General features: G+C 42.4%; 1 protein-coding gene across 7 annotated transcripts in view; it reads right to left on the bottom strand.

Moving 5' to 3' along the window:
• Positions 1-593: 593 nt before the first annotated feature.
• SH3KBP1 (SH3 domain containing kinase binding protein 1) overlaps positions 594-14,982 on the bottom strand; it is a 309,900-nt gene continuing 295,511 nt past the window's right edge. For all 7 annotated transcript variants that reach the window (XM_081126121.1, XM_081126120.1, XM_081126118.1 and 4 more), the window contains 4 exons: positions 11,756-11,884; positions 7,765-8,036; positions 4,395-4,458; positions 594-3,406 (listed from right to left, as the gene is read on the bottom strand). In XM_081126121.1, coding sequence (XP_080982247.1) covers positions 3,365-3,406; positions 4,395-4,458; positions 7,765-8,036; positions 11,756-11,884 — 507 coding nt within the window. In that variant the 3' untranslated portion in view covers positions 594-3,364. The remainder of the gene's footprint in view (positions 3,407-4,394; positions 4,459-7,764; positions 8,037-11,755; positions 11,885-14,982) is intronic.

Below are 14,982 nucleotides of genomic sequence, written 5' to 3'. Positions count from 1 at the left end.
ATGTGTCAGGAACCAAGCCTCAGTGACCCTAAGAACAGAACTAGGATTGGCAGCAACAGTTCATCACCTTGAGATACATACCCCCCTGTCTGTCCTTACACCACAAGCATTCATTCCTGGCTAGGAAAGAGTTTTCTCTGCCTTGGCCATCGTATTCCTTCATTAGAGCTAATTTTGGGAATGGCATTTTCTTTCCCAGGCTTAGTTCATAACTGCCACACCTTCCCTCTGTTGGCCACTGCAATCAGCAATAAAGAACACCTATCACCCATACACATGTTGCTTTGTTACAGTTCTCATTTGTACAAAGCCAAAGAGAAAAGATTTTCACCAAGACCTCTGGGTGCTAAAACACCTTGATATTAATTTGTGCTAAAATAATTGGAGGACTAAAACCTAATCTCATACCAAAAAGAGACCATGACGACCTTAAGGTACAATGCAAAGGCCTTTGTGGGACAAGGAGGTTATTTTTAAATACAGTGGCAACCATGAACAATAAATTATACACCCTGTGGTTTTCCTATCAAGGAGCTGGTTATGAAAGGAAATAAAACCCCACCATTAGTAACCAAAGACACACACGTGATGCTAGGTATAAGCTGTCTTTATAGGAGAAAACAAATAATGTACTTGAGTACTCTGTCTATAGGGTTGTGTATGAATAAAAGTGGCTTTACACAATTATTTGAATAACAATAATTTAATTATTTTTACACTAAAAAAATTGAGACCTAACTAGAATTTTCTGCTTAAATCTGAATGTAAAATTGAACAACTTAAAAACAGAATTCACAGCCACAGATTTTAATGAATTATTTCTGTTCACTTGAGAACAATGGGGGGCACTATATTCCATGTCTTCTGAAGACATTTCTATAAGAGTAATCAAATTGTGTAAAATGTAGAAAAATGGTTTGAATTCCAAGAAATCATTCCTCTTGGACCAGGACAACTTTGAACAAAAATATTTTCACAAAATTTCATTTTAATCATCTTCTTTACAAAGCACAATACTTAGACTTTTCTATATACAACTTTAGAAAATGAAGCAAAAAAATAATTTTCACAGATACTGGTCGAGTCCATGCTGAACGCAAAAGAATTTTTTCAAAGGTGATACTTCCAAGCTTCTCAATATTTTTTGGCAGGTCCATTTTGTAAAGAGTAAAGATGGTGGCTGTTCAGACAGTGGCTCACCCAGTTCCATGATGTAGAATCCTCTTGCTGGTTAGCCCAAGGGTCAGTAATGAAGCTGGATATGCCAACTTCTTCTGAATCACTTCTCCCTCTCCTTATACAAAGAAAGCCAGTGGCCTCTATGAGGGGAAAATAACAGTCCTCTATATTCCAGGTTTCTAGTGCCCCATGAGGGCACTCCAACCTCTCATTTTAATTATTAACAATCCTACTCTGTATACACATTATATAAAACTATATCATTAGGGATTTTCATGATGAGTTAATGAGAAATCCAAACATCAAAGAATCCAAACCTCATTCTTATATTAGGTGATGGGAAATCTCTGAAGGCTTCAAGTTTAATACAGGAATGCTTACGACAGCCAAGGGGTACAGGAATGTTTTATGCTGCTCCTGGAAACTTGGCGCTCCTGGCCCCAAGCACATTGAGAGCAAGGCTGCTGAAAAGACATGGGAATGAAGGATAGGAGGTTTCTTTCTTTATATCCTTCTCTTCCCTTAACTCCCTTCCTTAACCCTGGCAGACCAGGCATATAAGCTCTGTAAATACTCGGGAGGAAGTAGCAGCCTCAAGCAACAAGGATGAGTATGTAGGCCAGAGGAAGGCAGGGGAAGAATGAAAGATACTTTTATTTGTAATACTTTCAATGATCAATAACGTGACTTTTTTTTTTTTTTGCATCACTTCTTCAGTGTTATCAATTCTCATTCTTTCTGGTTGTGAAAATCAATTAATGTTTATTACTTTTACTCCAAAACTCAGGAAATAGACAAAGCAGCTTTTTAGAAACACATAAAACATCTTCAGGGGCCAGTAAAGGACCACCGCCCCCAATCCCCAAACAATCTTGCCTTACAGTATGTCGCCTTATTTTCAGCAAAGGATGAGAAAGCAGTCACATAGACTTAGGCTGAACTGTTCATTTGCTACAAAGATAAAGCAGACAAGCAAACACCAGTTTCCTTGGGAGGGAAAAAGCTATTCAAAAAATGCCAGAAAGAACCGATGGCTATACTTCAACAAGAGCCCCCCCCCCCCACCTCCCGTTCCCTTGCACCTAAGGAAGGGGTTACAAGATAGTGAGGCAAATGACATTATGCGAGTACAGTTGAAACAACAACACACAAAGATAACCCAGTGTAGGAAATAATACAACTCCCCTCCCTTGTTTTTATTTGCATTTTACTTTTATTTATTTTTGCTTTAATAATGCATATTCTGTTCACGCAAAAGGTGCAAAGGACAGGAAGCAGGGGTTTAACTTGGCTGATGAAAAATCAAGCAGGGGTGACATTTTTAGTTTCATGAACAACCTAAAACTAGGAGAACTTAAAAGTCGCAGCTGGTACCACAGAGCTTACCCAACTTCACAGCTGTCTCCTCTTAGGACCTTTGGCTAGGGGAGAGAAACTTTGAAGACAGTGGCCTCTAGTGGACTTTGATAAGTGGCTGGCTAAAAAAAATTTTTTTTTGAATCATGGTAGCTGCATCACAAAAGTTCCAATCAAGAGGGTGGTAAAAAGAAGGCACAGATCATTGCAAATACCAGATTTTCTCTTTCTCTTTTTGTAAATATACCATCACATATAAGCTAAAATTGATATCAGGGTGGTGGAGTTTGCTGGCAGGGGAAGGGACAGGTTGGACCTAAAATTGCATATGTAATAGACTCCTAGAGGGGAAACAAAGCGAGGCAGCTTTCCGCCTGCAGCAAAAGAAAGGGACACTTGCTCCAGACTATGTGTAATACAAATATTGGGGGAACCTGTGACAAAACACGATTAAAAAATCATAAAATTATAAAGCTTGTAAACGAATAATCTGAAATTACATTTTATTAATGGAAAATATCATCAAAATAGTACCACTATGGACTAAACTGCCTGAGTTTTCATTTCGAATGAGATCTCATAGTAAAAAAGCCTTTAGCACAATTTGCTGTTTAAGTCACAACCAGTGCCAGACCCAGGACTATGTCGTGGGGAAGTCTCCTCTTGGATGGAATTTGTGTTGTGCTATCAAGACTTTTGTGCTAATCTTTCAATCAGGGACATATTGAGGCAAATCTTTAATCTTTTGGCACAAGGTTATTTTGGCTGGGGCGGAAAATTTGAGTCTTAGACTCAGGATGAATAATGTGACATTTCATTTATCAAGTATTCATTTTGATTGAAGAGCTTTCTTTATTTCATTAACTTCCATCTATAAAGGGGGGAAAAAAAGAGCCAACAAAATCATAATGAATGGGCTAGTTTGAAAGAAGCTGAAAGATAATCAACCTTGTTCATTGAAAGAAAATAATCAACCTGACAAGTTTAAAGGCAAAATGGGTAAAATCACATCTGAATGAAGGGTTGATAACGATGCCAGAAATGCATAAACCTAAAGAACAGGCACACAGATACAATATGCTAGGAAATGGGGGGTGTTTTAATTCTCAGCCTACCAGCATCCAAAATTTGTCAAAAGCAACAATAGTTCCAGTTTTCTGGCCACAAAGTGGAGCAGGCTGTCCTGACACATGGGACCACCTGGCAGTGTTGGAAGGCAGCTGTGGTTGGGCCCAGGGGTGTGTCTGTCAGCTCTGCCAAAGTGATGACAAGCAGTCACCTATCCTTTCTTTAAGCAGCATGAGTCCTTATCACGACCAAGGGCACCAACTGGATGTAAGCTGAAAGTCTTCCTTTGGCCATTTGGTAATGGCTGAGTTGTATCAGAGGCCTGAGGGGTACAGGGGCTCTGACACCCTGGTAGGACTGACACAACCATCAGGGAGAAGTAAAAAGATAAAGAGCAAATGCTGAGTGTGGGCAGCTGTGGTCTGAGTCCCAACGACTGCATAACAGAAGCCAGCTGGCAATGGGTCTCCTCAGTGCCATGTCCTCTAACATTTACTACAATGAGGCCTCTGGAAACCAGGGGGAACTTTTCACAGAGGAGATGTTTCAGGTAAATTCCAAGTGAGAAACCCAACTGGGGGCACATTTACTAATGTCTCCCTTCCTCAAACTTCCTGGATCCCAGAAGAAGATATGAAGTGAGCCTATAAAATTCTAAGAAAATTGCCACAGGAAGTGTGCCTAAATCTGCAGAGAAGAAACAATCATTTATTTTTCAAAATAAAACCCTGATGCTGCCCCTACCCACAACTGAGCCTCTCACAGAGGTAGCAGGACCCCAAGGGACCCACCTGCAGTCGAAGCCGGATTTTCTTCTCTTCATCCAACTCTAACAGTAACTGCTTAATCTCCCGTCTGAAAAGCAAACAACAATGAAATTAAACAAAAATCCAGACTTCCCCAATAAGAGATAAGAAGCCTCTTATCACTACAAAATCCATTTGACCCTTTTACAAAGAAAATATGGACAGAACATTGTTTCCTTTGCATTGTTATTGCTTAAAATTAGAGACAGAAAGGCTTGTCATTATATCTAGGATCCCAAAATATGTAGCCATCAAATAGTAGGTTTGAAATGACCTTTAAAATTCCCTCAGTCAAAGCTTCTCCTAAAAGAAGATGGGGAAACTGAGGCCTAGAGAGGTTACCAACTTGCTCAATGACGAGACTCCAGTTATCCAGGTTCATATTCTGTCATTTTCTCATCTTCTCTCTCTGCCTTCTTGGCTGGAAACTAACTATCCCTTTATTATAGAATTACTAGTTTTTAAGTGCACTCACATAATAATTTTCATTGTAGATATTTTTACCATTCCATATATATTTTCTTTATTGTCCCAGAGTTTTAAATTAATATAAGGTTACTGATATGTTTTCATGGATTCTCACAAAATCCTACAAATAGTTATATCTGAAAACTCAGAGGTAAAATAATTGAACTAATGATATGGTAATTATGTCATACAGAAAATAGAGGACACACAGTCTAATGCCCTTTCCAACCTTAAATGATGAAGTGAAACAAAATTAATCATCTTGCAAACTCAGGGCTCTATACTTAGGACACTGCAACCGTCCCAACTGGTCAGAGAGCTGCACTCCATTTTAGGGTGTCAAGCACTCCATTTTACATGTATGCTTTTACAGACTGGATTGGAAAAATTGAAAAACAAGGACTGCAGAAATAGCACAACAAATAAGGTAGAAGTTATATTTCATTTGCTCACTTCGGATGAGCACCAATCATGGTCCCTAAACTTGGGCCAGCGTCCCAACACTGTTGTCTACACATAGTTGGGTTCTCTGACATTCACCAACCAATGTGATTTGTTACTGTATAGGCATGCCTCAGAGATATTGGGAGTTTGGTACCAGACCGCCATAATAAAGCAAATATTACAATAAAGTGAGTTGTAATCCTTATGCTGGCAAAACATTGAGTGGTCCAGGTGGGTGGAGTTAGTTGGGGAAGGAAGTACAAAGAAAGTCATTAAGTTCTGAACTAGTAAAATAGGCCATTAGTCCACAAGGAAGAAAGAAGATGAAATTGATGGAGGAGAGCCAGGGCAGAAGAGGGCAGGTGAGAACCCGCACACTTGGGGATGAGTAGAGTCGGCAGAGGCTTGAGCTGAAGGCTGAGAAAAAGGTGACACTAAGAGCTAAGGCAGGAGACTGGTAGGGACCCAGTGCTCCTGGGCATGAAGGCCAGGCTGAGGAAGGCAGCAAAAGGCAGGCCTTGGAGACGGGTCATTATGACGAGTTGGTTCAAGATGTTGGCTGGGGAAGGATGATTCCAGCCAACTATGCCCAGGCTTCACAGTGGAGAGATGAACACGGAGTGGAGCAGCCCCAAAGCACTGACAATTTTGCACTCAGACATCCAGGAAGGTTCCAGCCACCTTTCAGAGGGCCTTAAGAGCTGAAGCCCTGGATCCAGGCTGGTCTAACCCAATGATGGTCCTGTTCAGAATGTTGAGAATCAGTGCTCTGCCCAGCTGGGAGTGGCTCAGTGGTTGAGCCAGGCGATCAGGGTTCGATTTCTGGTCAGGGCACATGCCTGGGTTGCGGGCTAGCCGATCAATGACTCTCTCATCATTGATGTTTCTATTTCTCTCTCTCCCTCTCCTTTCCTCTCTCTGAGATCAATAAAGATATATTTTTAAAAAAAAGAATCAGTGCTCTGGGATGTACTGGGGTGTGCAGTCACTGTCTAGGCAGGGGACTAATGTCACCTGGAATTAGATGGGGCCTTTGGGTACCCAAGTCTGTAATGCGCAGAGCCAGATAGGAGCTGGGGACTTTAAGGAGATAGGGGCAGCATGGCTGGCCCCGGAAGACCTTCTCTAGTTCCATCCTGCCTGTCTGCATAGTTATCTGATGGGCCCCTTCCAGGTAGGGGGTAAATCCAGCCTAAATAGAACAGAACCTGAACAGAGCCACAATGCTCAAAGTGAGGTCCATGGAACCCTCATCCTAGAATGCTCTTGAAAAGAAAAAAAAAACAAAAAGGGTCTGTGATTAAGTATGTTTGGAAAACACTGCATATGCTATCCTCTCCATCTTCCCAATGTATAGCAAAGGCTCTTCAGAGAGCAGTCCTTCAGAGAAGACATTAACTTTGTTTAACCCAATTATTCCCCAAAGTACCTGGCTACAAAACACTTCAGGGCCCTCCAGCCCTGTGCAGGAGGCAGGTGCTGGGGTGATCTCCTGTAACTGTGACTGTGGGTCTCTGGCCCCATCTCTCACCACCACCACCCCAGGCAATTCCCCATCCAGGAGGCCAGGTGCCAGGGATGTGCTGACCCACCACCTGCTGGGCTGCTCTGTATGCCCATGAATCTGCCCATGTTATTCCCTTTGCCAGAGTGCTCTGCTGTTCGCAAACCTGGATCATCTTTCAAAATTTTACTCAGGAAACACTTCCTTGAGATGCCTCTCCCTACCATCCCTGTTCCCCCAAGAAAGAACTGATTCCTAAACTCTCTGAGCCTCACTTTACTCACTTTACCATTTGACCATTTTTGTCACTGCATATGGCATCCTGGGTAATATTTAGGTGTGCTAGTTATTTTCGCTTACAGGTCTTTCTCCCCATCTAAGTGCTCCTTGAAGATAAGAGGTCTGGAGAGAGCATGTATGTGGGCATGAGCAGAGAGCGCCCCCTAAATCTCATAAGGAGAACATATTGCTAAGTGTAAAGTCTGGGATTTAAAGATTTCCTGTCTTCATACATGGCAGCCCCTAAATGCAAGCTAATTACTACACTGGGCAGCTAATTGAAGATACTGCAATTTTTCTGATGCTAGAGGAAAAGCTGGCTGTTGGGCTTATTAAGAAGTGGTACATGTACATACCATATTTTATGGGGATTTAAAGATCTTTCCTCTCAGAAAGGAAAGCATGTCAGTCCTTGTGAATGCCTCTTCCCCGTAGACCCCTCAGCCAACCAGTGGCCTTCCTGCACGCAGCAGGCCCAGTTACACATGGAGCTGAGCTCAATGAAGCCTCTCTGGCTCACACCCACTGCCACCCCCTGCTGCCACCATTGTAGGGATGCCAGTCCACCCTACAGGGCGGGCTGGGACCCAGACTTGTAGACTAGGCCCTGCCCAGCAGAGTGATCTGGAAGCAGATAAAGAAGGGGCCCCAGACACTCACTTCTGCTGGTCCTTCATGGTCTCAATGATGCTCCTCAGCTCTCGGACCTGTGTCCTTAGCTCCTCCACGGCTGCCTGGCTGCTGGCCACAGGCTCCATCTTTGGTTTTCCTTCCGTGCCGAAGAGAGATGGGGAGTTGGCTCTGTGTCCAGCTGTTCCCAAAGAGGATGACAGGGGGGAGGGTGCTGCTGAGGACAGAGTGGCTGGCCCGCCACCGCCACCTGCAGCCATGGTCCCTGGCTTGGGAGGCAGGGGTGCTTTGTTGTCGGACACCTGTGACGAGGGAGGGCAGAGAGGCCTCAGGTCAGGGATTCATTTTTAGCCACCCCCCCCCCATATATCACTGTCCCCACTCCCCCTACATACTCCTCACTCATTCGTTCACCTACAAGCCCCCAGGGTCGACTTAGTGCAGGCATCTCCCCTTGAAGAGCCTTCCCTTGTATGTTTTACATTTGACCACTTTTCTGGCCAGGTAGTTCCTACCTGTTTAATGCACACGTCCAGACCCACCTACTTGCTAGGCTCCCAAAACTCTGAGTAAGCAAAATATTTTCCTGGCCCTCAAGGAGCTCAGAACCCAGTGAAGTGTAGACAGATATACCAACCGACACCCTGCAGATGAGAGGGAAGTATGTACTCAGAGAAGCACAGAGAGCCACAGAAGTACATGTCTAGTAGGCAGAGCCGACAACTGAAAGAGTGAGCTGGGCCAGAGAAACTGCCAGAGGAAGAGAAAGTCATGGGGGTGAATAGCACAGAAGTAGAAGAGTAGAAGCCCAATGACGGAAGCTGGGGCTTCCCAAATTGAAGAGGTGGGGAGAGAAGGTAGAGTCCTTGAGGACTAGGACAGAGTAGTGAGAGGGGACAAAGCCAGGCTGGAAAATGATCCTGGGTTAGGGAAGCCCCAGCAGGAATTTCCAGAAGGAAAAAAAATAGTTGGATAAGTGGATCAAGGGTGCTGAGAGGAAAACTGGGGGAGCGCACTTGGAACAAGGGAGACTGAAACCTGATCAAGGCACTCAGCGCCTGACTGAGAGGTGAGAGGTGTGGCTTGCAAGTTTTAGAACTCTTTCCAGAAACTTGGCAGAGGAAGGAAGATGGGAGAGAGAGAGAGAGCATTCACAGAGAAGCCTCAGGAGGAGACAGAATCAAGGAAGGGTTTTGTTCACTCTCAAACACTGGGGAGACCCTGAGCTGGATGATATGCTGAGGGGAAGAGCCTGAGAGGGCCAGGCTGGAGATGGAGGAGACAGGTGGAGGAGGTTGGATGGAGAAGTATCCTGAGGAGACCAGGAGGGCATGTGGCATGGGGCAGGCATGGGTTGGAGGGAAGAGGGGCATGTGGCAGGCCCAGGGGGAGGAGGCGGCAGCAAGGGCAGGTGAGATGTAGGCAGGTGGGGAGGACAGGATGTTGGGAGGTGAGAGGGTGAGTGACAGGCAGAAGTCAAGGCTGGTGGTGAAGCTGGGCCGCATCGCTGCCGGAACTCCCTCTAGCAGCAGGCGCCCGGGGTGGAAGCCAAGAAGGGGCTTGGTTGGCATGGTGAGGAGGCAGAGTCTGGAGTCAGACTGTGCTGGAGGGAGAGACTGGGCACAGTAAGCCAGAGGCATATGGGCCAGCATTCCTAGCCTCTCTGCTCGCCTTTTTTCTGCCAAGTTACCATTGAGGAAAAGCACTTTCTGCTGCCAGAGATAGTGATCAGCCATTCCATGCTTATTGTTTGTAAGAGTTATAGCAAGAGGGAAGAGGGACTGACATTTATGGAGCACTTATCGCATGCCGGATGTTGGCTAGACAATTGAAACAAGGATCAGTTGGCACACATGTTTGACTGAGCAGGAAATGGAGGCTTAGGGGTGCAATTGAGAAATTCCCCAAGTCTCACAGATAATAAGTGGCAGAGCTGGGATTCAATCCTCTCCTCCATCGGGTGGACCCTCAAGCCTGGTACCATGACTGTGGCTGCCCGAGTGAAAATTCATACTCTTCTGTCTTTATTTTCTTTGCTTCTTTCCTATTCCTGAGTTCACACTTTTTCACATTTCCAGTCCTGCATCGTCATGTACCTCCCCAACTCATCGATGTCCTCACACTGACTGGCTTCCAGGCATTTTTTGAATGAATGCTTCTCTGAGCATTTCCTACACGACCTACTCTCCAGGCCCATTTTGACTAACAAGTACTTTTTTAAATCATCACAGAATAGAGGCCACCATATACCTTCACCAAATTAGTTCAAGTGGAATTTCTAGAAGTAATAAACAACATGACATGATGGCTGCAGGAAGTGAAATAGGCTAATGGATAGAACTGTGAAAATCAGAAACATGAAGAGCCACTGCCACCAGTAGATGTCACTGTAGAAACACTCTAAGGATCTCTTAGAGGTCACCAGAAAAAAAGGGTCTAAATCCAATTTCTGCAAATGGAATCCTTTTATAAAGGAAGAATGCTTCAGTTTTGTGAAAAATTACAACTGATCTGTTTTTATGGGCTATTTTTGCTTACTGTATAAGATGTTAAAGAAAATCTATACATGTAAAATTATAAATCTATGAGAAGGAAAATCCCACATAAACTTTGATTTCTTTGTGTTAATTCCTGCTTCAAGTGACTTTAAAAATGACTGCAGTTTCCTACTTGTAGACAGAAAGTAGTTGCAAGCATTTATAGGAAATAATTCCAATTGACTGGGTTCTTTTAGTATAAATTTCAAAATCTTGATTCACATTAATAGGATGATCAGAATTCATACAGAGTATTCTTCAGAAGCCACACACAGTCACTAAATAATGTCTTCTTTGCTTCTCACAAGCCAATAACTTAAAATAGCTATACCATCCCCTGGACATGCAATGAAATTAAAATGTTTTTAGACTATAAATTTATCCTAATAAATAAATTCAAATAATCTTTTAAGATACCAACAATAGTTATTCAAATTCATGAACTGCCAACCATAGTTTGTGACACCATCAGTTTTGAACATAAAAGTCAAGATGTGTGGGTGGAAGGCACAGCATTTAATACAGTTAATGTACTCTTTCTAGATACCTCTAGGCTTTTTAAGTTGTCTTGATTGCTGAGATGGTGATGGTGTGTGAGGGCATTTATGTATATGCGGTCGATGGTATGAAGAGGAAAAGAAACCACAAAAGAAAGTATGGGAAATCATCAATCAAACTTTTTTCTCAGGGATTCTGCCCAGTTTTAGAGACTTTGTAACATTCCTCGTGGATTTTGATGACTAATTTAATCACTGTCACTAAAGAATAACAAAAACTTGTCTGTTGCAATGGACTGAATGTTTGTGTCCTTCCAAAATTCTTATGTGGGAATACTAACACATTTTGATGGTATTTGGAGGTGAGGCCTTTGAGAGGTAATTAGGTCATGGGGGTGAACCCCTTGTGAATGGGATTAGTGCCCTTAAAAAAGGGACCCCAGGCCTGGCTGGCGTGGCTCAGTGGTTGAGCATCGACCTAGGATCCAGGAGATCGCAGTTCGATTCCCAGTCAGGGCACATGCCTGGGTTGCGGGCTTGATCCCCAGTCGGGATGTGCAGGAGGCAGCCGATCAATGATGACCTCACCATTGATGTTTCTATCTCTCTCTCCTTCTCCCTTTCTCTCTCTGAAATCAATAAAGTTTTTTGTTTTGTTTTTTTTAAAAAAAGGGACCCCAGAAAGCTTGCTCACCTTCTTTCTGCCATATGAAGATATGAGAAGTTGGAAGTCTGCAATTCAGAAGAGAGCCCTCACCAGAACTCAATGGTGCTGGCACCCTGATCTTGGACTTCCATCCTCCAGAAATGTGAGAAATATATTTCATTGTTAATAAGCCACCCAATCTCTGGCACTTTGTTATAGCAGCTTGAACTGACTAAGACATCTATTTATCCTTGTTTGGTTTATAACTCATTGTCAGAACATACACGAAAAAGCAGGGATCCCATGCTGTTGGGATACCCTCATCATGGCCGGTCACTCACTTGGGATATGGTAACAGTCTTTGAAGTTTTCTTTGATGTGTCCACTCCTCTGTGTGCAAGCGAAACGTGTTCCTCTTTATCTTCTTCGGGACTTGGGGAGTCAAAGATATCAGGGCTTGAAAGGGAAGACTGGATAAAGCCAAAAGAAAATGATTTTGTCAGAATTACACCGTAGCTGACATAGCTTTTGTTAACACAATGCTGTATGATTTTCAAAGTACTTGGCACTTGTATTTTGTTTGTCTCCTCATTATCTCCCCATGAGGCAGAAAGTGTGCTATTATCTGTGCACTAGAGATAGTAGGAGAACTGGGACTAAGAAGCAAGATTTCCTACACCGGGGATCATCCTATGGGATCTTTCAACTGATGCCCATTGGTCATTTCATCCATACAAACATCCATCATCCAACTTTTCCTGTTCCCTCATCCTTTGGAGCTTCCCTCCTTTCTGGAAATATTTGCTACCATGTGCCAAGCACTGAGCTTGGTAGTGAACTTAATGGTGACATGCCAGACACTGTCCCTGCTCTCACAGGGCTCATAATCCAGTGGGGAAGGACACACAGGTTGAGAAGAGGCTGCCTGTAACCTGCCTCTCCTCCATTCTTTCCTGATCCTTTTCCAGGACCACTAAATCAGCATAGTGAAGTGCCTAAAATGACTTTTCTAAAAGTAAAGTGTTTCCAAAGGCAAGGGTTCACCAGGCCTGTGGACCAGTAACCAAAGTTTCTATAGCCCCAGAGCACAGCCTTCTTGCCAGCACAGCAAGCTCACACCTAATTGGTACCTGCTGCTAAATCTCTGCCCTCATTGCTATGGACAATCAACATTCATTTTGGATTCTATATTTGCTAAGGTATACTTACAGAATGGCAGCATCTTTTGGTAAAATATGGGGATAACACTCCTACCCTTTCTGCCTCATTGTGAAGATCAAAAAGATGGATGAATGTGAACCAATTCACTGGAATTTGCTTGGTCATAAATGATTACTATGCTAGAATTTTCCTAGTTTAGGACAAAAACAAATGAAAATAAGAGTTCCCATGGCAAGGAATCTTTTTAAATGGAGACTCTTCTAAAAATCGCTTTGGGTGAGCTCATATTCAGCCTCACTCCTATGCTTTCTACTCCTATAGTATGGAAATAGTCCTATATAGAATCCCTAGTTGGTGCCATTATAGAAAAATCCCTCCTATAAATACTGTTTGTTTCTTCCATGTAGCTACTTACTAAGGCAGAAACCTAATACATTTAAGAAATTTGTAAACAAAGTTTTAAATTAAAAGGTCTTGTTTGTTAATCTTTATTTAATCTGAAAATCCAATTACTTAGAATAACATCCCCTCAACCAAGCTTTCTTAGTAATCTAAGCTTAACTGCTTAACTACCTTGCATTGTCTGAATCCTTTCATTTTGAGATTTTATTCAAAAAGCAAATCCTTCTTCATAACCTATGGTTCACGACCTGCCAATCAAAACTTGCTCTTTGAATTCTATAAAGATAAATAGCTCAAACTACAGTGAGAGGCCCCAGCCTGGGGAGTCATAATTTGTGCATTTCCTCAGTCATTCCCTCCAATGGCCTTTTAGAAATATGTCCAGGTCTACTAATCCCATTTTGCTATGAAAAACCTACAGGTGCTAACTGGAAGAAAACTAAACACGAATTCAATGTACATATCCATATGGCCATGGATAGCAGTGAATGGAAGAGGGTATAGTAATTCTACTTCTTTAAAGCACAAATGTACCCTATTGTTTTAAGTCCACAAATAAAGTTGTTCCATATAAATGCCAAACTTTGATTCATAGTGCCATAAGCTTCCTGTGGGGAGGGACTGTGTACATCTCATTCCCAGTTGCAGTCTTGTATCTGGCACAAAGCTGAGCCCATAGTAGACAGATACCTACAAATATTTGTTGAATGAGTGAATCAACAAATGTGTAGTCTAAAAGCAGAGCAAAGATGAGCTGCCTTTACCTGGTTCCCCCAAATATATACAAATTCCCAGACAAAGGGATGTATGGATGAAGGGTGGGGTGGTAGATGGTAATTTACATTTCTCTGTATTTAATTCTGGATGCCTCAAGGACCTCTAGATCTTGAAAAGTTGGGAAGAATTTGGAGAGAAACCAAAAATGATGAAGAATTTATGGAGAAGATGTGGGAGGTAGGATTAGAAATTTAAATACAGAGATACCAAGAAGAATTAAATAGCTTCTGTGTCTATGAGATGTGTTACAGGGGGTGTGGGTAGGTGACAGGGAAAGGAGAAAGAAGGTGGTACTGACATAGTACTCTATATAAGAAGGAAAAAGTAAGCCACTTTTTCAAGTCTTTCTTCACAAAAAGCTTCAATACATAGTTAGGTTTGTTTCATACAAGAGGGAAAAAGAACAACTCAAACCACACTTCCAGACTCAGAAGAGAAGAGAGAAGAGGTTCAAAGGAAGTGGCATTCTTTTTCTTCTAAACAATGACTGCTTAGAAATCATCATTTCTTCTAAATAATGATCAGTGATGAGGTGAAAGTAGAAAGCGTCCTGGGAAACTTGCAAAAGGTTAATTTCTTGGTGTATCTGGATGAAGGTCATAAGACCATAGACCTGCATTCGTAGAAAGGGCAAGGCAATGTGATATATAGAGATAAATAGACAGAGAGAGATAAAGATAGACAGACACACATGTACTGCTTGCAGAAGCATCAAGATTTTTCTACAGTGACATTCACGTTAGTGTTTATAATGAAGAATTGGAAACAACATAAATGTTCAATGATAGTGCACTGGCTAGATAAACTATCATCTATTCACAAGTTAGAACACCAGGAAGCCATTAAATGCAATTTTATGAAAGAATGTGTAATGATTGGGGAGAAAGGTGCACAATATAAGGGGGGGAAGCAAGTTCCAAACAATGCATACTAAGTGATCCCATTTTTGAATAAACAATTTTATAGACACAAATAGAATTTTAAATAAAAGCTAAGGATACAGCAAGAGGGTGACAGTTTTTAGCTCTGGGGAGCAGGGTCACAGGTAACTTTCTTTATGCATTTCATTGTTTAAAGTTGATACCATAGTGTGTTACAGGTTTCCAATAAGAAAAGAAGTTATTAAAAACACACACACACACACACACACACAAAATTCTGTGGGTTATGCAGAGGGTTCTGACTGCACTCTCCAACATGACCAGGTACCTCATATGTTTAAAACAAT

Source organism: Miniopterus schreibersii (genome assembly GCF_964146895.1).
Source record: "Miniopterus schreibersii genome assembly, chromosome: X".
Taxonomy (NCBI): Eukaryota; Metazoa; Chordata; class Mammalia; order Chiroptera; family Miniopteridae; genus Miniopterus; species Miniopterus schreibersii.
The sequence above is the reverse complement of the archived record's forward strand: the minus strand, read 5'-3'. Positions and strand labels throughout refer to the sequence as shown.